At 45.6% G+C, this 27361-nt stretch overlaps 1 protein-coding gene across 8 annotated transcripts in view; it reads right to left on the bottom strand.

Annotated features, from left to right (window-relative positions):
* Positions 1–27361, bottom strand: part of LOC144604972 (non-muscle caldesmon-like) — a 195818-nt gene that overhangs the window by 3464 nt on the left and 164993 nt on the right. For all 8 annotated transcript variants that reach the window (XM_078419914.1, XM_078419920.1, XM_078419918.1 and 5 more), the window contains 6 exons: positions 21243–21286; positions 20286–20367; positions 18153–18296; positions 15731–15826; positions 7149–7238; positions 2101–2161 (listed from right to left, as the gene is read on the bottom strand). In XM_078419914.1, the coding sequence (XP_078276040.1) occupies positions 2101–2161; positions 7149–7238; positions 15731–15826; positions 18153–18296; positions 20286–20367; positions 21243–21286 (517 nt within the window). The remainder of the gene's footprint in view (positions 1–2100; positions 2162–7148; positions 7239–15730; positions 15827–18152; positions 18297–20285; positions 20368–21242; positions 21287–27361) is intronic.

Below are 27361 nucleotides of genomic sequence, written 5' to 3'. Positions count from 1 at the left end.
TATGGGTCTTGAGCAAGGAAGTGGCATTAAATCAGCTGGACAACTCGGTCGGCATGGATGTGACACGGTTGGCATGGATGAGTTGGGCCAAAGGGCCTATTTCCGTGCTGTATGACTTTATGACACTTCCCACAGACGCTGCCTTATCAATTTTGAATGCTGTGGCAGGAAATTAATTGAAAGTCAAACGCTAATCATAAATCAACGTGGAAAGCCCTTAATTTTGCTATTACTGAACAGTTAATCCATTTCTAATGAAAAAACATCACTGTTAAAAGGTTCTCTCTGTTATATTCCCCATGTCAACATCCTCCATCTGTTTAGTATCCCAGGCACTCTCTGTTCTTATGGCACATATGTTGTTGATCACTGCCTACAGTAACTTACAATGTCGAAAGGAAATTAAATCAATATAAAAATAATGACCCTCACAAATATCTTCTGAACTTGTCAGAGGGTCAAACAGCATGGAAACAGGCCCTTCGGCCCAACTTGCCCATGCCAACCAACATACCCATCTACACTAGTCCCACCTGGCCACATTTGGTCCATATCCTTCTAAACCTTCTTTATCCATGTAGCTGTCCAAATGCCTTTAAAAAGTTGTTATAACACCTGACTTAACTACCTCGTCTGGCAGCTCGTTCCATATACCTCCCCACCCTCTGTGTGAAAAAGTTGCACCTCAGGTTCCTATTAAATCTTTCCCCTCCCACCTTAAACCTACATCCTCTGGTTCTTATTCACAAAGTGCTGGAGTAACTCAGCAGGTCAGGCAGCATCTCAGGAGAGAAGGAATGGGTGACGTCACCCATTCCTTCTCTCCTGAGATGCTGCCTGACCTGCTGAGTTACTCCAGCACTTTGTGAATAAATACCTTCGATTTCTACCAGCATCTGCAGTTATTTTCTTACACTCCTCTGGTTCTTGATTCCCTACTCTGGGAAAAAGACTCTGTGTATTCACCCTATGATTTTGTACATCTCTATGACATCACTCCTCAGCCTCCTGCACTCCAAGGAATAAAGTTCTCGCCTGCCCAACCTCCCCTAATAATCTAAGGGCCTCCAGTCCTGGCAACATTCCCGTAAATCCTCTCTGCACCCTTTCCAGCCTTGCAATGTGCATTCAGTCCTTGCTAATCAAGCCTGTACAATCATCCTGTGCCTGGCAAGTTGTTAACCTTAAAGAAGAAACACAACGTGCTGGAGTAACTTAGCTGGTCAGGTAGCATCCCTGGAGAACATGGAGGGGTGATGTTTCGAGTGGGACCCTTTTTTTGTTTTGAGAACCTTCTTCAGATTTCTTTTGTTTGAAGAAGGGTCCCGACCTGAACTGTCGACCGACCGTCTGTGTCCTCCAGAGATGATGCCTGACCCGCTGAGTTACTCCGGCATTTTGTATCTTTGTTGCAAACCTGCATCTTGAGTTCCTTCCTAATTAGGAACCTTACTCATTTCGTGCCGTAGTCAGGAACAATACTCAGCTGCTGTAAGGTACACTGATGTGAACCTTGTTTACTTCTTTGTATCCTTCATAAGGTATTTTTAAACGCTGCCGTGGCTAAGAGTGATTAACAACCAGTCTTGACGTGCTCTTCATTTTAACACAACACATTTGTCCCACATGTGATTTAGCATGCACGGCTCAGATTCCTATGTCTATTTAAATTTAGACAATACAATGCAAAGCTGGCACTTTAACATTTTAAAATATTCTCAAGAGAGAAATAAACAGGTGATTTTTCCACCTTTTTGGTAAAGACAGTAATTAACAACTGAACAGTGAAACAAAAGATGCACTAACACATGGCCAGCCATCCATCACAGAGGCTTCTTTTTAGTTGGCCTTTAAAGGATACATGTACACTTTGTTCTCAATGCTGTCTCTTACTCAGTGTTATGGTTTTGCAGCCTTTCTGCTGGCGCCTATTAAACATTATTGAAACCACCATAAAATAATTTAATATTCAGCTGCTACAGTTCATCAATAATAACTGTCAGCCTAGACGGAAATAGTGCTGTGAACACATCACAAGTAAGTACTGTACCTGTATGTAATGTTCAATTCCCACTTGAGGTGCTTATGAAACTCACTTACCATTAATGTAACCGTGATGATCCCCAGTTGAACCTGCTTTGAACTTACTTCCAGTTGTAATCTAGGTGTAACAAAGGACAATGGTCATCATTTTTCTAGAGTACATTGTAATAATTTGTGCCCAACTCCTCCGCCTGTTCATTGCTCCCTTCAATCAGTTTTCAGCCTCTCTATCTACCTTCTGTGCCAGATCTGCTGTTAAAACACGCCCACGTAACATGGCAATAAACTCGACTTGACTTGAGAAAGACACCTGGGCACTTAAAAGGGAATCCATGCTTTAATGGACTAAACTGTATTCTGGTGATATGTTCTTTTAACATATCTGTTCTAGTTTTGCATAAGCACTTCTGTACATTGCAATTAATACACTCTAATCCTTTTTTTCCCCACAAACAAAAGAGGAAGCAATGGCTGTTGGGAGACTCTACATAACATCACGTGTCCAAAGTTTCACCATTACCATCATTATTATTAAAACAAGTTGGCGGTCGCTCTGGTCATTTTGACATCCTAACTAATTTTTCACCTACTTCAATGAGCCATTGAACACCAACTAACTTTTTACCCATTCAGAGAGACATTAACAGTAAACCTTGAACAGATTGTAGTCCCGCCTGGCGTGACCAGAATAAGCTTTTTCATTTGGTACTCATTTGGGCGGCAGTGATGCAGCTGGTAGAGATGTTGCCTTACTGCGCCAGAGACCCAGGTTCGATTCTGACCTCGGGTGCTGTGTGCAGAGTTTGCATGTTATCCCTGTGATCGCGTGGGTTATCCTCCGTCCGGGTGCTCCGGTTTCCTCCCACATTCCAAGGACATGCGGGTTTGTAGCATAATAATTGGCCTCTAAAATTTGCATCTAGTGTGTAGGGAGTGGATGATCAAGTAGGATGACGTAGAACTAGCGTGAACGGGTGATCGATGGTAGGCATGGACTCGGTAGGTCAAAGGGCCTGTTTCCATGATGCATCTTTCAATCAAACAAACAAATAGTGGATTTGGGTTGTGTTCATTGGGTGATTGATGGTCGGCAGGGCCTGTTTCCATGCTGTATCTTGCCTGTCAGTTCAATCTAATAATCTGACATCTTGGAGGCAAAGAATTCCAGAGATTCACCGCTTTCTGAGAGAAGAAATTTCTACCCACTCCTGTGCTGTAGCTTTCAAGTAATTCAATCAATCATCGTGTGGGCCAAGCGATACATAGACCAGTGAACGTGGACAGAGGACAGCAATGGGAACCAACATCAGTGCCAAACGGAGAGCTCGTTGCCTAGACGACTTTGCCAAACTGACTGGGACAGCATGATCAAACGACATTTGTTATAGGAAAGGGTGCAGAGAAGATTCACGAGGATGTTGCCAGTGTCCGAGGGCCTGAGCTACAGAGAGAGATTGAGCAAACTCGAACTCTATTCCTTGGACTGCAGGAGGATGAGGGGATCATCTTATAGAGGTTTACAAAATCATCGATCGGGTAAACGCACAGTTTCTTGCCCAGAGCAAGGGAATTGGGGGACCAGAGGAGAAAGGTTTAAGGTGAGGGGGACAAAATTTAATAGGAACCTGAGGGGGCAAAATTTAATATGAACCTGAGGGGTAACTTTTTTTACCCAAAGGGTGGTGGATGTATGGAACGAGCTGCCGGTGGAGATGGGACATGTTGGTCGGCATGGGTAAGTTGGGTTGAAGGGCCTGTTTTCACGCTGTATGACTCTATGACTCATATAATTGGCATGTATGACTGGTTCACCCATTTTGTGCTGAGTAAGAGCATCAATATGTAGTGGTGAATTCACATTCACAAAGATTATCATAGAATCACAGAAAAAGGCCGTTTTGCCCATCGAGTCCATACCATCGACCATCGAGCATCCATTTTAATGTAATCCCATTTTTATTTTCATTTTCCCCACATTCCCATCAACTCCACCCAGGTTCTCTCGCTCACCCGTACAGCAGGAGGGGTTTACAGTGACAAATTAACCCACCAACATACAAAATCATGCTGCCTCACCAACTGTGCCAAACTCTGGACAAAGCCCAGCCTCAGTTCTCCAGCGGACTGGTTGAAGGCCATAGTCAGGAAATTACTTCATAACAATGTTTTAACATTGAAATGACCATGTATATTTAGTTTAGTTTAGTTTAGAGATACAGCGCGGAAACAGCCCCTTTTGGCCCACCGGGTCCGCGCCGACCAGCGATCCCCACACATTAACACTATCCTATACCCCCCCCCCCAGGGCAAATTTTTACATTTACCAGGCCAATTAACCTACAAACCTGTACGTCTTTGGAGTGTGGGAGGAAACCGAAGATCTCGGAGAAAACCCACGCAGGTCACGGGGAGAACGTACAAACTCCATACAGACGGCACCTGTGGTCAGGATCGAACCCGGGTCTCCGGCGCTGCATTCGCTGCAAGGCAGCAACTCCACCGCTGTGCCACATCATTGAAAAGTTATTCGGAGTCCAATAAAGGACTTAGAACTTCAATGGCAAGCGTTAAAAGAACTTAAAGAACAGCAGGTTGACTTTAATGCCACTGACATTGTTAGTTTCAAAGAACACAGAACAGTACAGCACAGGAACAGGCCCTTCGGCCCACAATGTCCGTGCCAAACATGATGCCAAGATAAACTAATCTCCTCAACCCGCACGTGATCCATATTCCTCCATTCCCTGCACTTCCATGTGCCTAACCAAAAACCTCTTAAACGCTACTATCGTTTCTACCTCCACCAACACCACCCCTGGCAATGCTTTCCAGGCACCCAACACCCTCTGTGTAAAATAAACTTGCCCCACACATCTCCTTCAAACTCTGCCCCTCTCACTTTAAAGCTGTGCCCTCTAGTCTTTAACATTTGCACCCTGGGGAAAATGGTCTGTCTACCCAACCTACACCTCTCATAATTCTACATACTTCTATCACATCTTTCCCCTTAACCTCCAACGTTACAAAGAAAACAATCCAAGTCTGCCCAACCTCCCATTGTAATTAATACCCCCTAATCTCAGCATGGTAATCTTGGTTGATGTACAGCAAGTTCTTGCATTGGCCAGAATCTAGCATACGAAGGACATACCACCATACAATGAGCACTCTTCCAGCTACAGGGTGAATAGATGTTGTAGTGAAGGGAGGACAGGGCAGGAGTTTGAATAAACTTGTTGCTGCGAAGCTGACTGATGCAACCGTGATTGTGTCAAATCACACATTTTAGGTCATTGGGAGTGGGAACATAGAATGCATTTGAGTAGACAGACGGAACTGCAGATGCTGATTTACCAAAAAAGACACCAAGTGCTGGAGTATCTCAGTGGGTCAGGGGGTATCTAGGGAGAACATGTACAGTCGACGTTTCGGGATGGGACCCTTCTTCAGACTGATTGTAGTGTGGGGGAGAAAGCTGGAAGAGAGGTGAGGGGAGAGGGAACAAAGCCTGGCAAGTGATAGGTGGATACAGATAAGGGCGAGGGGGGGGGTTTATGGCAAATGATACAGATAGGGGCGGGGAGGCAGGGAGTTAATGATTGATGGATAATTGGACAAAAGCCAGAGATGAATAGACAAAAAGTGTGAGATAAGGAGATGAGTGAAGGTGCATGAACTGTGAAGCCAGAGGGAGGAACAATGGTGGAAGCGGCGAGGTGAAGGGGAAAGGGAGAAACGGTTGTGCTTCAGGTAGGGCACAGGGAAGAGAGGGGGAAAGAAGTGGGCAGTGTGGAAAGGAGGCATTCGTTTGTAGGTAAAAAAAGACAGCAGGTGCCGGAGTAACTCTGCGAGTCAGGAAACATCTCAGGCAATGTTTCGTGTCAGTGTGCAGATGGGTTCCGACCTGAAAAGTCACCTATCCATCTTCTCCAGAGATACTGCCTGACCTGCTGAGTTACTCCAGCACTTTGCATCATTTTTTTGTAAACCAGCATCTGCAGTTCCTTGTAGGTAGTTAGGTGTCGGCCCGTTAGATAGCACATGTTTCGGGAGAGCCTAGTTGTTGTGACTAAATTGGAATGCTTGTGTTTAGACTGATAGGAACCTGCTGCAGAGAGCTTCACGTTGAAAGCAAAGTGCGATGGAAGATGAGGATCCCGCCAGAAAAATGAGGTGCCAAACTCTGCAACGGATGCTAAAGCACCCACAATTGTTCCTCTGTGTAAATAAGTGTCCAGTCACATGGAGCAGGGATGTTGATCTTTGAAAACGTGCTGATAGAGGGGGTTTTATGACTTGGGTGTCTTGAAAACTTTCACTTTGTTCCCCGGCGCACGTTGGCGCAGCGGGCAGAGTTGCTGCCATGCAGCGCCAGAGACCCGGGTTCCATCCTGACCTACAGGTGCTGTCTGTACGGAGTTTGTACGTTCTCCCCGTGGGATTTCTCCGGGATCTCCGGATTCATCCCACTACTCCAAAGACGTACAGGTTTGTAGGTTCATGTGTGGGGCAAGTTGTTGGCATAATTGTAAAATTGGCCCGGTGTGCAGGGATCGCTTTTCGGAGTGGACTCGGAGGGGCCGATGGGCCTGTTTCCGTGCTGTATCTCTAAACTAAACAAACGGTACCTGGTGAAATGGCGGGTCAGTAAGTGTGCGAATGTTCATGTTGCAACATGTCACCAACACAAAAGCAGTCACTCGCAGGGGACAAGGACAACCGAGATTTCAAGCCAGCCTGTCTGTGCGTGAATCTGGTGACCATGGTCGGATTTTGTCTCCAGAGCTGCTGAGTGGCATTTTGAACTTTTGAAGACCCATTCTGATACCTATTCCCTTGCTCTAAACTTTCTATCACAGCTCCTCCTTATTCATCTGAGCACAAAATACCAGTCGCAACTTTTTTTCATTTTGATAAGTTACAGGTTTAGGATCAATAAAAAAAACAAAACAGTATAATATTTGGATAATCACTAATAACATTTAAATAGCTCCCCAGTGAACATCTTTCTTTTGTGCAGCCAATCCAGAGATGTAACAGTTTACATCTGAGTTAAAGTTGGAGTAGGCATGAATATAGATATATGTCTTCTATCCAATTATGACCTTAGACGGGGTGGTTGGTTTTCCATTGGAAGCGTCAGTTTTATTCTCCCATAGGTTGCGCTTGCTTGATACATCTCCTGGCCTCACGTCCTGAAATTAGACACAAAAACTGTTAAGATCTTAACAAAAATAAATTTTCCGATCGATGCAGGAACAAAGAACTTGCAGATGCTGGTTAATACACAGAAAGACACAAAGTGCTGGAGTAACTCAGCAGGTCGGGCAGCATCATCTTCAGCCTTCTTCAATGTCTGAGGAAGCAACCCCATCCGAAACTTCGCCTACCCAGAGATGCTGCCCGACCCACGGAGTTACTGCAGCACCTTGTCTCCATTTGCAGATCTGCGACACGAACACACAGACTGGGACATTGTGCATCTTTTCCCGACTTTGTGACGTGTTCAATAATCATTTCCGGTGTCATTTGCACGTGGAGCAGAAGAGACAAAGCGTGGAGTAGTTCTGTTCACTGGGTATAACTTCGAGAGCAAGGCATATCCGAAAGGAGCGATACAATGATTTGGAATTAAGACCCATCAAGATACCGTGTTTGCAATGTTATCTAAACAATGACCATGCACAATGCGCAGATTGTCGTCTCCAAATTCATACTTTACCATCCTTTGTGAATTTAGCCACAAAGATGAGGCCCAATGAACTCTTGTTGCTGCATCACCGTAGTTTACTTCCGCAGTGTGGTTCAACAAGGATTATTCCAACTGCTCTGAGTTCAGTCCGGAGAACTTCAAAGTTGACATCGCAGCCAAGGTACCGTTAAATGGGATTCAGAAGTGATAAATAACCGCCAATCATCGTAAATGGAAAGTGAGCCCAGCTGCTGGATTTAGCCCCAGGCCACAGCGACTAAATCCACCCCATTGATTCCATAACTAAAATGTAATCATCGACTTGAGGCTTGTGAAGGGTCTTTCCACAAGCCTTTACCCCATGGTGGACTTTGGACTTTGCCTGTAGAACTGTCACGCCACAATGCTGACAACTATATTCTGCACTCTGTATCTTCCTACACTTAACCAGCTTGTTTTGTTTTGCATTAATATTAAATTTGTACTGCACGGGTTTTTTGTGTCTATCGTCCTTGATATGAGTGGCTTGCTCAGATCAGAGAGTGTGGTTAAGAGTCAATTGTTTTGTTGGACCAAGACACCCACTGGCCAGACCAGATCAGGCCAGGACATTTCCATTGGTGAAGGACGTTAGTTAATCACGTGAGTTTTTACACCAACCGGCTGCCAACAATAACAACACACTTTGCCCCCACAATTCTGGATGTAATTATTCTCTTAAATTTGAATTCCTCGACTGCCATGACAAAATTCACAATTGTCTCTCTGGATAAAGAGTCTGTAGACAGCATGCTCCATATAAAAGGAAGGGTCTGCACACATCTCACTCCTTGTAGGACCTTCCTCCAAATTTAAGGAAGGATATTCTTGCTATTGAGGGCGTGCAGCGTAGGTTTACTAGGTTAATTCCCGGAATGGCGGGACTGTCATATGTTGAAAGACTGGAGCGACTAGGCTTGTATACACTGGAATTTAGAAGGATGAGAGGAGATCTTATTGAAACATATAAGATTATTAAGGGGTTGGACACGTTAGAGGCAGGAAACATGTTCCCAATGTTGGGGGAGTCCAGAACAAGGGGCCACAGTTTAAGAATAAGGGGTAGGCCATTTAGAACTGAGATGAGGAAAAACCTTTTCAGTCAGAGAGTTGTGAATCTGTGGAATTCTCTGCCTCAGAAGGCAGTGGGGGCCAATTCTCTGAATGCATTCAAGAGAGAGCTAGATAGAGCTCTTAAAGATAGCGGAGTCAGGGGGTATGGGGAGAAGGGAGGAACTGGGTACTGATTGAGAATGATCAGCCATGATCACATTGAATGGCGGTGTTGGCTCGAAGGGCCGAATGGCCTCCTCCTGCACCTATTGTCTATTGTCTTTTCTCTAATCCCTGACACAGGACACAAAGAAACCTGGTTTGCACGCGACAAAAGCCTTTCACTGTGACAATAAACTAAACTCAACCACGATTGTACAGCTTCCTCTTAGCCCCACAGTCAAGCGTCAAGAGTGTTTAATTGTCATAAGTTCCAGAACAGAACAATGGCAATCTTACTTGCAGCAGCACAGCAGGTTTGTAAAGACAGTAGAAACATAGAAAATAGGTGTAGGAGGCCATTCGGCCGTTCGAGCCAGCACCGCCATTCATTGTGATCATGGCTGATCATCTACAATCAGTAATCTGTGCCCAACTTCTCCCCATATCCCTTGATACCACTAGCCCCCAGAGCTCTATCGAACTCTCTCTTAAATTCATCCAGTGATTTGGCCTCCACTGCCCTCTGTGGCAGAGAATTCCACAAATTCACAACTCTCTGAGTGAAAAAGTTCCTTCTCATCTCAGTTTTAAATGGCCTCCCCTTTATTCTAAGACTGTGGCCCCTGGTTCTGGACTCCCCCAACATTGAGAACATTTTTCCTGTATCTGGCTTGTCCAGTCCTTTTATAATTTTATATGTCTCTATAAGATCCAGTGAATACAAGCCTAGTCTTTTCAATCTTTCCTCATATGACCGTCCCGCGATCCCAGGGATCAATCTCGTGAACCTACACTGCACTGCCTCAATTACAAGGATGTCCTTCCTCAAATTAGGAAACCAAAACTGTACACAATACACCAGATGTGGTCTTACCAGGGCCCAATACAACTGCAAAAGAATCTCTTTACTCCTATACTGAAATCCTCTCGTTATGAAGGCCAACATGCCAATAGCTTTCTTCACTGCCTGCTGTACCTGCACTCCAACTTTCAGTGACTGGTGTACAAGGACACCCAGGTCTCGCTGCAGTTCCCCCTTACCTAACCTGACACCATTGAGATTATAATCTGCCTCCTTGTTTTTGCCGCCAATGTGGAGAACCTCACATTTATCTATATTATACTGCATCTGCCACGCACCTGCCCACTCACTCAACCTGTCCAGGTCACCCTGCAACTTCCTAACATCCCCTTCGCAGTTCACACTGCCACCCAGCTTTGTGTCATCTGCAAACTTGCTAGTGTTACTTCTAATTCCTTCATCCAAATCATTAATATATATGGTAAACAGTTGCGGCCCCAACACCGAGCCTCGTGGCACTCCACTCGCCACTGCCTGCCATTCTGAGTAAGACCCGTTTACTCATACTCTATGCTTCCTATCTGCCAACCAATTCTCTATCCATGTCAACACCCTACCCCCAATACCATGTGCTCTAATTTTGCTCACCAATCTCCCGTGTGGGACCTTATCAAAGGCTTTCTGAAAGTCTAGATACACTACTTCCACTGGCTCCCCTTCATCCATTTTACTTGTCACATCCTCAAAAAGTACTCGATAGATAACATAATGAACAAACAAAAGGAAATTGCATTAAATAAAAATTCCAATACAGTGCAAAAACAAACCAAAGCCCAAAGTCAGTACTGCAATCCAGGCAGTTTGTCAATGCTACACTGACACTGTCTGTCAGTATGACATTGAAATGAATGCACAGTATGACTTACTGCCCAATAAAACACTAACACAGAACAGACTCCCAAACCTCTAAACAGAATGGTAGATCCTGGTCTCTTTAATTCTGCTAGTCTTTTAGCATATCTTTAAAGCATAGTTTCTTTATGAAGAAATCTACAACTGGCAGGGTTAACAAATCATCAACTCTGTCTTTGACACCTGGGTTTAAAGTTAGTGGTGGGTGAGATAATGTGAGCAATCAATAAAGGATGATTTATTCTGCTTTTCTCCACCCATCTCTCTCAGCACAGAGTGTTCTCCTGACTCAATAATGGGTTTCAAGCTTTCTGCCCACTTTCCAGCTGATGAATCACAATCCTAGGTTCTTTTAAAAGGCTTGCTGAATCTTGACGCCAGTGGAAGGCTGACATTATTTATGTGGGGGTATTCCTGTTCGAGGGGATGGAGCCCAGAACAATGTTGGCACTGACCATTTATTTTTAGATTTAGATTTAGAGATACAGCGCGGAAACAGGCCCTTCGGCCCACCGAGTCCGCGCCGCCCAGCGATCCCCACACATTAACACTATCCTACACACACGAGGGACAATTTTTACATTTTACCCAGTCAATTAACCTACATACCTGTACGTCTTTGGAGTGTGGGAGGAAACCGAAGATCTCGGAGAAAACCCACGCAGGTCACGGGGAGAACGTACAAACTCTGGACAGACGGCCCCCGTATTCAGGATGGAAACTGAGTCTCCGGCGCTGTATTCGCTGTAAGGCAGCAACTCTACCGCTGCCTTACGTTCTCCCCGTGACCTGCGTGGGTTTTCTCCGAGATCTTCGGTTTCCTCCCACACTCCAAAGACGTACAGGTATGTAGGTTAATTGACTGGGTAATATGTAAAAATTGTCTCTAGTGTGTGTAGGATAGTGTTAATGTGCGGGGATCGCTGGGCGGCGCGGACTCGGTGGGCCGAAGGACCTGTTTCCGCGCTGTATCTCTAAATCTAAATCGAAACTTGAGAGGAGGAGAGGGGATGGCACAGTGGCACAGTGGTAGAGTTGCTGCCTTACAGCGCCAGGGACCTGGGTTTGATCCAAACTGCAGGTGCTACCTGTACGGAGTTTGTACGTTCTCTCCGTGATCGTGTGGGTTTTCTCCGGGAGCTCTATTTCCTCGCACATTCCAAAGACGTACAGGTTTGTAGGTTAATTGACTTCGGTAAAATTGTAAATTGTCCTTAGTGTGTGTAGGATAGTGCCAGTGTGCGGGGATTGCTAGTCGGCACGGACTTGGTGGGCCGAAGGGCCTGTTTCCACGCTGTATCTCTAAACTAAATTAAACTGTATAGGAATTGTCAATGCTGTTATAAGTACATCTTCCGTCAAGGCAAATTGTACAACTGATGCAGGGGACTATCAACTTTGGACCTGATATCACAGTTGGAGAATATGGTGAGAGGCAGCGGAAGAGTCAACATGATTAACAATTATCATAAAGATAATGTTTTTGCATGTGCGTTGATTTTTGAATGACCTAGTGAAAAATAAAATCGCATTTTGCCCTACTCGACATGAACAGAGTCCTGGATAAACAATTTTTTAAAAAGTCACGGTAGATTTACCTGATTAATGACAAAAGTCTCTGATCACCAGCAAGTAGAAGAAAGAAAGTATAGGAGATGTCAAGTCAGAAAGAAATGAGCGAAGATATGAAGAAAGGAGGTAGATGGATCAACTAGGCAAGAAAAGAGGAGAGGTGAGAGGTTAGTAAACTGCTCACAAGGTCCTTATGCTTTACACAAGATTTCTGGCGACTAAAATGCAGTTTCACAAGGTCGATGTAAATGAGTTGGGGAAACATGTTTCAAAGTATAAGATTGGCCAGAGGATAACTTAAACTGTTCAGCTCCTTCCAGCCTTCCATTCTAAACCTTAAGGTGTACAACACCTCCCCCTTGTGGAGAATACAATAACCATGTAGACGCATAATGCCAAACCTCTTTTGTGCCTTACTGTTTCAAACTTTGGAAATGCGCACGGTTCTTTTTCTTAACTGTATGCTGATGTTTATTACCACTACATCTCCCCCTTCAAATGGACAAGGCATTTACTGAGCTCGCAAACGTTGATGGGAGTCTAACAATGGTGCACTTCTGCAGAGCAGAAATCATCCGCACTTTTCCCCTACAGCGTAGCTTCGCATTCCACCAATTAAGAAACAATGATCTGAAGCAGTGGTCGTTAGAATCCCAGTTGACACGGTGAACGATTTAGCCTTATTCTGCAAAGGTCTTCCTCGAAGCTAACTAAGAAAGCACACCAGTGCCTCGACCTCCTCAGGACGCTGGGGAAATTTGGCATGTCTCCAACGATTCTCACATGCTTCGACAGACGCACCATAGAAAGCACACTGTCAGGTGGCATCATAGCTTGGTTTGGGAACAGCTCTGTCCAAGTTGTGGATGTAGCCCAGTCCATCACACAGAGCAGACTCCCCACCATCGACTCCATCTACACTACACACTGCCTAGGGGAAGCAGGCAACATAATCAAAGATTTGTCCCACCTCAGTCAATCATTCCTTCCTCTCCCCCGTTCCCATCTGGGAGAAGATACAGCCTCTAAACCAAGAGACACAATCTACTGCAAATGTCGGGCTGAACGCAAAGTGCTGGAGGAACTCCAGTGGGTCAGGCAGCATCTGTGGAGGGAATGGATGGGCAACCTTTTGCGTCTGGGCCTTTCCTTAGACTGATGGAATGGAGGGGGGGGGGGGGGGGGGTGGAGAAAGCTGGAAAAGAGGTGGGGGCAGGACAAATCCTGGCAAGTGATAGATGAATACAGGTCAGGGAGATTGTCAGATGGGTGGAAGGAGAGACAACGGCAAAGGAACCAAAAGGGTGTCAGATAAGGAGAGAAGAGGAGGAGTGAAATGTAAAAGGGATGTAGGTGGAAAGGGACAGAGGGGGGCAGGAAAGAGGAGGGGATAAAAGGAAATGGGGATCCAGGATGGGATATGAGCGTACAGAGGAGGAGAAAGGAACAGGGTGACTAGCAGTGTGGGAGCTGGTGAGAGAGATGGGTGTGCACAGTGATGAGGTGTGGGGGAAAGAGAGAGGGCATTAATTGAAATTAGGGAATTCAATGTTCATACCATTGGGTTGCAAGCTTTAGACAACTGTACAGCATTCTTTCAATACTACAACACAGTCAGCCTCCATCTTTATCGTTACATTTTAAAAATGTATCAAAGCCACAATCTTTCACCACAAGGCAGAAACGTAACCAAATGAGCCACAGTGAACACCACCCTATTCCAAGGACAAAAATACTGGTAAAGTGCAAATTAAAATTCCAGCAAAGACCTAATTGTATTTTTCATTATTTCTGTGTCAATTACAGAGAAAACACTGCAATATTCGTCTACTTTCAACATACCTATTGGACACGGATGTTATTATCGATTACATCCTCCATATCAGTTTCTGTTTCATATTGGGTTAAGGAGTTTGGAAAAACGTACTGTGCCACAGAGTTCTCCCAGCAACAGTTACTCCTTGCTGCGGACATTCACTTTGTTAAAAAACACTCTTCAATGAATGTGAAAAGGCTGAGAAAAGCTGGAGGGCGGCACGATGGCGCAGTGGTCGAGTTGCTGACTTATAGCGCCAGAGACCCCAGTTCGATGCTGACTATGGGTGCTCTTGGCATGTTCTTTCTGTGACGGCGTGTGTTTTCTCTGTGTGGTCCGGTTTCCTCACACATTCCAAAGACGCGCAGGTGTGATGGTTCATTGGCCTTGGTAACAATTGTAAATTGTCCCTACTGTGTAGGTAGGGTGGTGCTTGTGTAAGGGAATCGATGGTCGACCGGACTTGTTGGGCCGAAGGGCCTGTTTCTGTGCTGTATCTCTATACTAAACTAAACTGAAGCTTCGATTGGATAGTAGTTCCGTTGAGGTAAAGCTGCCGACCTGATGTTGAATTTGAGAGCTAAAGGGCTCTTCACGTTCTTCTCTCTTCCTTTCTCCCCAATTCCTGTGACCTTTCTCAACTAACTTGGGTGGAATCGTGCGCCTGTGCACATTTGCAAACAGGTTGCTAGTTTTTGACAGAGAGATTAACCGAACTCTCCAGTCACGTTACACACCTTGCCCTCCCGTCTGTGCCTGGCCACACCGCTTGGCCATGACGGAGAATAACTCATCGTCCGGGGAAGGCCTTCGGCTCAATTGGATCGGATCGAAGAGGTCGAGCACGCGGACCAGATGCGGCCTGCAGTGGCACGGAGTGCAGGAGCAACAGTGGAGGACACCAACGCCTCTGCTTGGCCAGGCCGAGCCTGCAATGCCGCCAGGACAACGGGCCTTTAAGGCCACGTTAAGAGTTCTGCACTTACAACTACTTGGACTGGAAAATGGCACCAAACCTGTCGACTCTTTTATCCTATCTCAGCGTATCATTCCTATAAACAAATGAATCTTAGACATGCTTATGAATAGTAATTAGTGCGGCACAGTGGCGCAGGTATAGAGTTGCTGCCTTACAGGCCCAGAGACCCGGGTTCCATCCTGACTATGGGCGTTGCGTGTATGGAGTTTGAACGCTCTTCCTGTGACCACGTGGGTTTTCCTCCCACACTCCAAAGATGTACAGGTTTGTAGGTTAATTGGCTTCGGTAAAATTGTCCCTAGTGTGTAGGGTGGCGCGAGTGTACGGGGACGATCGATGGCCGGCGGGGGCTCGGTGGACCGAAGGGCCTATTTCCAGGGTGTATAGAAACATAGAAAATAGGTGCAGGAGTAGGCCATTCAGCCCTTATCTCTTAAAGCGAGGTAATAAAGTACTACTTCCACTGAGCTGTGTGCAAAAACGAAAGAATTTCACTGTACCTCGGTGGTACCTGTGACAATAAAGTACCATTGACCAGTGAAGTTCAGAACAGGCCACCGCTGCAGGTCGAGCTTCCTACTTCAACAGCAATGCCCCAGAATCATTGCCCTGAGATAGCACGTGTTATGAAAGGCAGAGGGGAAGAGGTGGGTGACTTACTGAGGGTTTAGCTGCAGGTGATTTGTTTGTTTCAGGAGTTTTGGTGAGCCACTGGTTGATGCGGCCTGCCACGCCAACTTTCAGACCTGCTACTTCCTACAAGGACAGCCACAAACAGAATCCCGTGAAGCTCTTGTGAATGCATGCACATTCCCGTCAGAGTTAAAAGCTTGCCACCACAACATACAGTTCAATAAATAACTGCAACCAACATCGTTTTCCTGAAATATTCTCTGCAATTGAGATTCAGTGTATAAAATATCATTAAATATCAATAGGGAGAAATCTGGGACCAGAGGTCATGACCTCGGAATAAAAGAATGTTCCTGTAGGAAGGAGATGGGGAGGAATTTCTTTAGTCAGAGGGTGGTGAACCTGTGGATTGGTTTGCCACTGAAGGCTGTGGAGGCCAAGTCAATGGATATTTTTAAGGCAGAGATAGATATTCTTGATGAATACGGGTGTCAGGGGTTATGGGAAGAAGGCAAGAGGATGGGGTTGAGGGGGAGAATTAGATCAGCCATAATTGAATGGCGGTGTAGACTTGATAGGGCGAATGGGCTGATTCTACTCCTATACCTTATGAACTTATGTAGCAATTGAACATGGATGTTATGAGCAATTGCGTCCAAGAGCTATTGGAAGAGGCTGGATAGACCAGTGCATCATTCCTTGGAACACAGCAGGCAGAGGAGTGATCTTATAGGGAATTAAAATCACGAGTGGAATAGATAGGGTGAATGCAAAGTCTTTTTCCAGGGTGGGGGGGGGGGGGGGGTGGGGTGGGAGGACTCAATAACAATAGATCATAGGTTTATGATGAGAGGGTAATGATTTAATAGGCACTTGAGGATCAACGTTCTCACACTGCGGGTGGTGGGTATACGGAACGAGCTGCCAGAGGAGGTAGTTGAGGCAGGTACAATAGCAATATTTAAAAGACCCTTGGACAAGTACTTGGATAGGAAAGGTTTAATGTGATCCAACAATTTACTTTTCTATCCTAAATACATGTATTCAGAATACACCTGGTGGAATAAAGTTCCTGTGATGAAAGATTTCTGGTGTTGTGCAAATCTTTTTTTCAAATCAAGGATTTCTGCAGGGGCCAAGCCTACAGGAGATGTGTGGGGCAAGTTTGTTTTACACAGAGGGTGGTGGGTGCCTGGAATGCACTCCTAGGGGTGGTGGTGGCGGTTAACAGCCTGGGCACATGGATATGCAGGGAATGGAAGGATATGGGTTATGTACAGGCAGATAAGGGTTGGTCTTAGCATCATGTTCGGCACAGACATTTTGTGCTGTACTGTTCTATGGAGATTTCACAGCCGTTTAAGGTGTGCTCACTAACTCTGACACCATGAGGGAGTTTTAAACTGCGATCAACAGCTCTGGGTTAACCCCTGGGCATATCAGCAATGTCAAACGAAGATAATTCAAGTTGTGGTGGAGGCATTTTTGGGTTTTCCCCATTTCACTGCAGTGGGCAAATCTTTTTGGTTTAATTAATCAAACAGGATGAAAATCTCCAATGCCCAAAACAATGAAAAGACTTCTCGTGAAGAACGATGCAGTGATATTAAGCACATTTTGAATGTTTAACTCTCAAACCCAGAGGTGTTTTCAACACGAAACATGTAGGAAGGAACAGAAGATGCCAGCTTGGGATCTTCTGTTCGTATGCAACGTATGGGAGGCGCATTCCCAATCTCGTTGTACCCCTGTACAATGACAATAAAGATATATTGTATTGTATTGTATTGTATTGTTTAGACCGAAGATAGACACAAAATGCTGGAGTAACTCAGCGGGACAGGCAGCATCTCTGGATAGAAGGGATGGGTGAAGCCTCAGACTCTGTCTGAAGAAGGGTCTCAAGCCGAAACGTCACCTAATCCTTTTCTCCAGAGATGCTGCCTGACCCGCTGAGTTACTCCAGCATTTTGCGTCTATCTTCAGCACAAAACAGCTCTGTGGACTTTTGATTCATTATTACACATCCACGTTTGGGACCCAAGTGATCATTATCATTAGTAACGGAAAGGGTAGAAATTTATCTTTACATTTTGACTGCTACTCCATTGTAAAGCAGTGGAAATTTCACCCCACCAAAGGAAATTTCAATTCAAATCGGCCGCATCAGAGAGCTCAGGTAGGTAGGGCTGTGGAGCATGGCTGAGATACAAAACCCGGTATTCTCATGCACAAAGCAGCGTGCCCAAACACCTCTACGGGATAAAGTGTTAAACAGCAAAGGGCACAAATCATATCAAGAACAAAAATAGCGGTGTGATAAATCCGTGAGCAGTTTTATGCAGGTGTCAGCACACTGGACAGATCTGGCCTCATGCTGTTGACCTACCCTGGTTCTATTTCCGTGCCATCTCACGCGGGGTGGCAAGACCCCAAGGAGATACCTTACCTTGTTGGGTGTCCCCTTGTTAGTTGGAGAAGCAGAACCATAGACGTCACCAGTTTCCCACATGCTCTTAATGTTCCGCACCCCCTCGGCTGTCAGCGGGAGGTCCGATGCCAAAGGCTTGCCCCCCTTGGTGGTTTTGGCACCCTAGATGGAGACAAAAGTGACCGGAGAGCCCGTGAGAGCAGTCCGTGAGGCAGCAACGTCAAGATCACAACGGTCTACAATGAACATTGTCACCGTCCCTCGCCAATTCATGAAGGCTTCCTCCGCAATCAACGCAAAAAAGAATCCTAGGGTCGCTTGAGGGTTTCTGCGCAAATGGGGTTAATATATCCTGGGGGATAACTCCACAACTATTGTTGCTAATGCTACTGGGGTCAAACTGTGGGCTGCAGCTAATCTCAGGGTTGAGGGAATGTGGACAAGCCGTAAAGGTGAACTTTTCAACACCTAAGATGATTTACACCTCTGAATTTTATCCCATTAAAGCTTCCCAGTCTTGTTTGTGATCTTTAGTTGAGCTCAGATATACAGCATGGAAACGGGGTCTTCAGCCCACCGAGTCCACGCTGACTGCTGATCAACCGCTTACACTAGCTCTAGGTAATCCCACTTTCTCATCCACCCTCCACACACTAGAGGCGATTCACAGAGGCCACTGACCTACAAACCCGCACGTCTTTTGGATGTGGGAGGAAACCGGAGCACCCGGAGGAATCCCACACAGTCACAGGGAGAAGGTGCAAACTCCGCACAGACAGCACCCGAGGTCAGGATCGAGCCTGGGTCTATGGTGCTGCGAGGCCGGCACCACCGCTGAACCACTGTGCCAACGTGCGACATTCCCATCTGAGCTATCAGAAGTGCCGATGGCAAAATGATTCCGCACATTGACATCTAAGAAGACGCTGTTCCTGCAACTATTTAATGACAACATTGGAGCGATATTTTCTACCACCAGTTTCTTCTTGACGGATATATTCAGGAAGACAGGAGCTTGAGGTTTTGTTGGCGTTGCTGACTGACCTAACGATTGTGGGAGAGCTTTACTCACACTGCGCGGTGTAATAGAGGTTACATGATGCATGTTGGCAAGTTCCAGTGGTTCAGCATCTCGGCTCAGCTGTGCTGGTGATTCAGAGTCTCTGCTCTGCCATTGCACGTCCAAATGTATGACCGCTACCTCCCTGGGCAGCTAACGAGCACCATGACTATGAGAGCACCATCACCTTCGGGCGGCACGGTGGTGCAGCTGGTAGAGCCACTGCCGCACAGCGCCAGAGACCTGGGTTCAATCCCGACCTCGGGTGCTGCCTGTGCGGAGTTTGCATGTTCTCTCAGTGACCATGTTGGCTTCCTCCGTGTGCTCCAGTTTCATCCCATATCCCATAGATGTACAGGTTCGTTGGCTAATTGGCCCTCTGTAAATTTGTATCTGCTGCGCAGGGAGTGGATGAGAAAGCAGGATAAGATAGAGCTAGTATGAACGGATGATTGATGGTTGGTGTGGACTCGGTGGGGCGAAGAGCCTGATCCCAAGCTGTATCTGGCAATCGTTTGAGTTTATGTAGATTAGTACGGGTGTCAGAGGTTAAGGGGAGAAGGCAGGAGAGTGGGGTTGAGATGGAAAGATAGATCAGCCATGATTGAATGGCAGAGCAGACTTGATGGGCCCTTATGAACTTATATCACTTATGAACATGCAAAAGTTATCAATTATTGCATTTCAATCTTTGCCTCCATTGTTAGCAGAACTTTTTGGTATTGTACAACACCCAAATCAAGACTTTATTGCAGATTCAATTTTACAATCCATCGAAAGGCAATTTGTTTAGAGTGTAAATATGTACACCTTGACAAAGACTTCACCAGGTCAGGATTACATTCCAATCAGGAAACACAATTGTAGAAGTGAAGACGTCACAGGCTTATTTATTGTTATAATAATGGTACATTTGATTTATACTAATGATATTTTATTTAAATATCGACAAATATTTCCAGGATTGGAGGGTTTAAATGTTGCCGTTATCTCAAAGGCAAACTTGGGGAAATTCTTCTCAAAAGTGTAATTTTGTTTTGAATCCCAGATTTTCTGGTTCAGGAAAAGCGATGTTAGCACTGAACGCTCACCTCAATTGCGTTGGTATACTGCTCCAATTTGCTGTCAATCTTGGACACCCCCAGTACAGGACGTACTGCCTTGGTGGTTGTGCTGCAAATACAATGAAGTTGCCAGTGATATTTGTCCCGTAGAACATACAATGTGGAACAGTGCAGCACAGCGATCCGATCCTGGAACTAAGTGTGAGGGGCATTGGACTTTGTCTCTGGAAATGTTGCGCTACAATGCTGGGAACTATATTCTATACTCTGTATCTTCCACTTTGCTCTACCTATTATACGTGATTTTGGCTTGATTGTATTTAAGTGTAGTATTATCTGATCCGATTGGCCACCATCCAAAACCAAGCATTTCACTGTACCTCAGTACACGTGACAATAATGAACCTAAACCCACACCGCAACAAACTGTTACATAAGAGTGCAGGCAACAGGTAAACCTTCTGTTGAGGCGGCCACTAACTTAGACATAGAAGTTGGAAGATAGAACTTAAAACATATAAAAGTACAACACATGTCCGTGCCGAACATCATGCCAAGACCAACTCTTGTCTGCCTGCATTATCCCTCCATGTCCACATGTCCATCCAAAAGTCTCTTAAACTCCATTATCGTATCTGCCTTCTCCACCACCAGGGCAGCTTTCCAGGTCCCCACCACTCTCTGTGTAAAAAAAACCTGCTCCGAACATCACCTTTAAACTTTGCCCCTCTTGCCTTAATGCCATGACCCCCAGAATTTGACATTTCAACCCTGGGGAAAAGGTTCTGACTGTCTACCCTATCTATGCCTCTCACAATTTTATGTACTTCTATCAGGTCTCCCCTCAACCTCCAGAGAAAACAGTCCAAGTCTGTCCCACCTCTGACCGTAGCTAAGTCCCTCTCCCGCAGAACCAGCAAGTCCATTTGAGAAATCTACTCTGTTAGATGGTTAAGAAAGGTTAGGAAGTTAAGAAAGGTTTACCTCTTTTTCGCCGATTTATTCAAAAAATCTGCTCTTTCGCCAATCTGTAAACAAAATGCAGGAAAATTATTTTAACCTTGACACCAAATGAAATGTACACCAGAAAACTAGGGAAATAAATTTCACAGACAAGAGACACTGCATAATCCACAACACCCTCACACCTGATGGGATTCAGCAAGAAAGCAGACAGAAAAGCTACAGAAGAGTCATGCACCTAAAATTTCTATATCCATGCCGTGTTCAGATGATTGGAATCTTTCCAATAATACGCTGCACTGACATGTAAAATGGTGCCTCCTCAGGCCATCAAAGGCAGCAAACTTCATGCTGAGTGATAGAAACATAGAAACATAGGTGCAGGAGTAGGCCATCCGGCCCTTCGAGCCAGCACCACCATTCAATATGATCATGGCTGATCATCTAAAATCAGTCTCCCGTTCCTGCTTTTTCCCGTATCCCTTGATTCCTTTAGCCCTAGGAGCTAAATCTAACTCCCTCTTGAAAACATCCAGTGAATTGGCCTCCGCTGCCCTCTGTGGCAGAGAATTCCACAGATTCACAACCCTCTGGGTGAAAGGTTTTTCCTCATCTCAGTCCTCAAAGGCCTACCCCTTATTCTTAAACTGTGACCCCTGGTTCCGGACTCCCCCAACGTTGGGCATACTTTTCCTGAATCTAACCTGTCCAATCCTTTAAGAAGTGGACCATGGGGTAATCAGAGCAAAATTAATCATCAGTTTTCTGTGCATTTAAAAATTTTTGGAGTATGATTTGCTGTCAATTTCCATGAGACGTAATTAATTCAACTGCTTCTCACTTTCGAGGTTAGAAAGTTTAATATGCCGTAACAGTGTGAGTTAGCTACCTGGCTTTGGGATAACATAGAACTGCGGGTGATCGATGTTTGACACGGACTCGGTGGGCACAACCTTCTGTTTCCATGCTTTATCTCTAAACTGAACTAAAGTAAAAAGAGGAGATCTTATCGAAACATATAAGATTATTAAGGGGTTGGACACGTTAGAGGCAGGGAACATGTTCCCAATGTTGGGGGAGTCCAGAACAAGGGGCCACAGTTTAAGAATAAGGGGTAGGCCATTTAGAACGGAGATGAGGAAAAACTTTTTCAGTCAGACAGTTGTGAATCTGTGGAATTCTCTGCCTCAGAAGGCAGTGGAGGCCAATTCTCTGAATGCATTCAAGAGAGAGCTAGATAGAGCTCTTAAGGATAGCGGAGTCAGGGGGTATGGGGAGAAGGCAGGAACAGGGTACTGATTGAAAATGATCAGCCATGATCACATTGAATGGCGGTGCTGGCTCGAAGGGCTGAATGGCCTCCTCCTGCACCTATTGTCTATTGTCTATTGTAAAAAAAAGCCAGAAAGTGCTGGAGTAACTCAGTGGGTCAGGCAGCATCTCTGGAGAACATGGGTAGGTGACGTTTCGGACAGGGACCCTACTTCAGACTCTAAACAATGTGAACTAAGCTAAAAATTGCAAGAATGTATGGAGATGTGGAGGTTGAGCAATGTTTAACAGCTCGGTATATTTAGTGCAGTATTTTCCCTGTCAGCAGGTTGATGTGTTAATTCCAGCACATGATAGGGATCTTGTAATAGACTTAGGCTCATCAACCCCAATAGACTGACTTAACTCTACTCAGAGAGGGAGACACAAAGTGCTGGAGTAACTCAGCGGGCCAGGCAGCATCTCTGGAGAACATGGACAGGTGACGCTTTGGATCGAGATCCTTCTTCAGACTGGTTGTGGGGGGCAGGAAAACTCTACACAGGCTGGCATATAGAAGCTTAGCTGGAAGGGCAGGGAAAGCTATTATAGCGTCGACAATGTATCCTTGTCTTATACGAAGGTATTTATTCACAAAATGCTGGAGTAACTCAGCAGGTCAGGCAGCATCTCAGGAGAGAAGGAATGGGTGACGTTTCGGGTCGAGACCCTTCTTCAGTCTGAAGAAAGGTCTCGACCCGAAACGTCACCCATTCCTTCTCTCCTGAGATGCTGCCTGATCTGCTGAGTTACTCCAGCATTTTGTGAATACATACCTTCGATTTGTACCAGCATCTGCTTATACATCTTGTCTTATACGAGATCAAGTGTAATCCCCCCCCAACATTAATTAGTCCACCTTCTCTGTTTTATTTTCACTGACGTTAGGTGGTTGTACCCCACCTGTAGCAAGTGAACAAACCTTACCTCAATAAGAGAACTGCTATTTGTTAGTATTCCACCAAATACAACGCTAGGTCACAAATCCATGCCCGAGGACAAGAGCAGAAGTGTCCACACCATCATGGCTTTCCCTGACCTTCCAGTTTAGCTCGTAAATGTCAGTCTGTGCAGAGCTTTCCTCCCTCCAGCCCTGCCTAAACCCAGTCTGAACAAGGGCCCCGTCCCAAAACGTCACCTACCCCTGTTCTCCAGAGCTGCTGCCTGGCCCGCTGAGTTTGCATGCCCCTTGTCATAGAGATGCCCGTGTCTTTGCCGAGAAGTGTCCACTAAGTGGCAGCAGAGTGGCGCTGCTGGTCGAGGGCAGATGCATTTTACACGGAGCTGTTACTTTGCTACAAGCCTGAAGATGGTGCCGCAGTGGAGAAAGTCACTGTGCTAAATGCAACTCTGACCAGCATGTTTGCTGTGATCACAACTCCATGTCTTGGCACACATTTAACAAAAGTGAAGGCAAGGCTGTAAATGAGAAGTACAAATGGGATCGGACCAACATTCTGCATTAGCACGATGGAGCAGGTTGGTTCATCGTCTTCCCTCTGCGTTTGATTCAAGGTATATTGAAAATCTAATTGTTCACATTAGTTTGGAGTACAAGTGGCTGAACATTTGTTCACTGCACAATATCCCACTCGCACACTCACCAGTTGGAAGCTCTATGGTAGAACATGGAACAGTATTGCACAGGAACATGCCCTTCGACCCACAATGTCTGAGCCAAACATGGTGCCAAGACCAACTCTTATTGTATCTGCCTGAACATAATCCATACCCCTCCATTCCCTGCACAATCCAGAAGCCTCTTACACACCACTATTCTATCCACCACCACCACTACCCCAGGCAGCGCATTCAAGCCACCCACCACCCTCTCTCTGCGTAAGAAATTTGCTTCGCACATCTTTAAGCTTTCCCCCCATCTCACCTTAAAGCTATGCCCTCTAGTCTTTGATGATGTGATGGTTTAGACTTCTCCTTTTCTAGTTGAATTAGAAAAGTAGAAAATTTGTGTGCAGTTCTGATCGCTCCATTACTAGAAAAATGTGGAGGCTTTGGAGATGGTGCAGATGAGGTTTACCAGAATGATGCCTGGATTACAGGGTATTAGCTACAAGGAGAGGTTGGGCAGACTGCTTTTTCTGGAATGTCAGAGTTTGAGGGGAAACCCGATAGAAGTTTATAAAATTATAAGAGGCGTAGATAAACAGTCAGAACCGTGGAAATGTCAAAGACTAGAGATCATAGCTTGGCTAGTTTTGTTACACAGAGAATGGTGGATGCCTGCAAAACGCTGCCGGGGGTGGTGGTGGCGGCAGATACGATTGTGGCCTTTAAGACTTTTGGATAGGCACATGTATATGCAGGGATTGGTGGGATATGGATCATGTACAGGCAGAGGAGATTAGTTTATCTTGGCATCATGTTCAGCATGGGCTTTGTGGACAGAAGGGCCTGTTCTGGTGCTGCACTGTTCTTATAGCAAACTAGGAAGACATGTCAGTCATTGTGTGTGTCTCTAAGACAATTCCTATCTTGTGTGACAGATGGACGTAAGTAAAACCGGTCTGTTTAAAATTTGGTACCAAAAAAACGCTGTATAGAAGTCACACAACATTGTGACAGGATTGATGAAAGCAGTCTACTTGGACCAACTGATTCTTTTACTGTGTGTGTGTGTTTTAGTTTCAGTCTGTATATACGTGCGAAAAAGAGAGTGTGTTTGCACGTGCACGTCGTGTTTACCTGACATTCACTTTCAAACAGTGCCTCTACAATAATCTAAACAAGAGTGAAGTGGAAACCGTGGGACGTTCTCTCTTAGATCTTAATTACTTCAGAAAAAGTCAAATAAAATCTCGGGTCAACTGGAAGAAGGAATATTTTTTGCTCTGGGGATAAATTCTGACATCATCGTCGTAAAAGAGTTAGCTGGGATAAAACTTCCAGCATGCAATCAATGCAGAGAACTAGCAAACAATACAAAGGGTTGGAGTCACAAAACAACCTTTCTGTTTGATTGTTTACGGCATTAATCTACTAAGGCAGCACACAGCAACTGAGCAATAGAATCATTGCACATCAAACTGCAGGCACATACGGTGAACAGGATGCACATATACTGGCAGATCTGAAACAGATTGTAGAAAGGTACAGACATATCAACAACTGAGTTCAGGATCTTGCTAATCAAATTGGAGTTCTCTACAATAATTAACGTTCGATACCTGGTCCTCATCTCCCTCTTTTACTTTTCATAAACCACGTCCTTTTAACTCTGTCATTACAGCCTTGATAAAAAATTACCAGTAAGATATAAAAAACAAGGAACTGCCGATGCTGGTTTACCAAGGAAAGGTACAAAATGCCGGAGTAACTCAGCGGGTCAGGCAGCATCGCTGGAGAACATGGATAGGTGACGTTTCGGGACGGGACACTTCTTCACACTGATCGCCGATGTGAGGGGAAAGAAAGCTAGATGTCCAGCTTTCTCCCTCCCCACCCCTACACCCCCACCCCGACTTGGGGGAGTCCAGAACTAGGGGCCACAGTTTAAGAATAAGGGGTAGGCCATTTAGAACAGAGATGAGGAAAAACTTTTTCAGTCAGAGAGTTGTGAATCTGTGGAATTCTCTGCCTCAGAAGGCAGTGGAGGCCAATTCTCTGAATGCATTCAAGAGAGAGTTAGATAGAGCTCTTAAGGATAGCGGAGTCAGGGGGTATGGGGAGAAGGCAGGAACGGGGTACTGATTGAGAATGATCAGCCATGATCACATTGAATGGCGGTGCTGGCTCGAAGGGGTAGGCCATTTAGAACGGAGATGAGGAAGAACTTTTTCAGTCAGAGAGTGGTGAAGGTGTGGAATTCTCTGCCTCAGAAGGCAGTGGAGGCCAGTTCGTTGGCTGCTTTCAAGAGAGAGCTGGATAGAGCTCATAAGGATAGCGGAGTGAGGGGGTATGGGGAGAAGGCAGGAACGGGGTACTGATTGAGAGTGATCAGCCATGATCGCATTGAATGGCGGTGCTGGCTCGAAGGGCCGAATGGCCTCCTCCTGCACCTATTGTCTATTGTCTATAATCAGTCTAAAGAAGAGTCTCCGACCCAAAACATCACCTATCCATGCTCAACAGTAAGATGGTCCCTCCCATTCCCACACTGACCTTTCTGTCCTGGGCCTCCTCCATTGTCAGAGTGAGGCCCAGTGCAAATTGGAGGAACAGCACCTCATATTTTTCTTGGGTAGCTTACTCCTTTAACGTCTGTTCTTTTAGTCTGGTAATAAGCCCAGACTTAATACAACTTCACCTACAAATGGACATGAGGATACCGAGACTTAAACCTGTCTTTGTATTCACAGAATGAAACGCCCAGACCTTTTCCACGTTTCTCAACAAGAACATGACCTCATCTCTGTTCTTATTGAGAAGGACAATAAGTGAACTTAATGAGACACGGAGTGAAAGTGCTAGGGTAGCTCATCTACTGAGTGAATCTTATTAATTTAGTTTAGAGGTACAGCATGGAAAAAGGCCGTTCGGCCCACCGAGTCCGTGCTGACCAACAATCACCCATTCGCCAGTTCTATGTCCTGCAATTTACTGAAGCCAATTAACCCTGAAACTTGCAGGTCTTTGGGATGTGGGAGGTAACAGGAGCAGCCGGAGGAAACCCACGCGGCCACAGGGAGAACCCACACAGACAGTACCCGAGGTCAGGATTGAACCCGGGTGTCTGGTGTGTCTGGCAGCAGCTCTGCCAGCTGTGGACAATAACGTGGATCTTATTCACTTGTGAATAGGTGAGTCCACAAGCACTTCACGCTGCCTTGGCAAGGGCACAGGCATAATGAAGGACCAGTCTCATCCCGGCC

The sequence above is a fragment of the Rhinoraja longicauda genome, chromosome 23, assembly GCF_053455715.1.
Source record: "Rhinoraja longicauda isolate Sanriku21f chromosome 23, sRhiLon1.1, whole genome shotgun sequence".
Lineage (NCBI taxonomy): Eukaryota > Metazoa > Chordata > Chondrichthyes > Rajiformes > Arhynchobatidae > Rhinoraja > Rhinoraja longicauda.
Note: the sequence above shows the minus strand (reverse complement) of the source record. Positions and strands in the feature narration are given on the sequence as shown.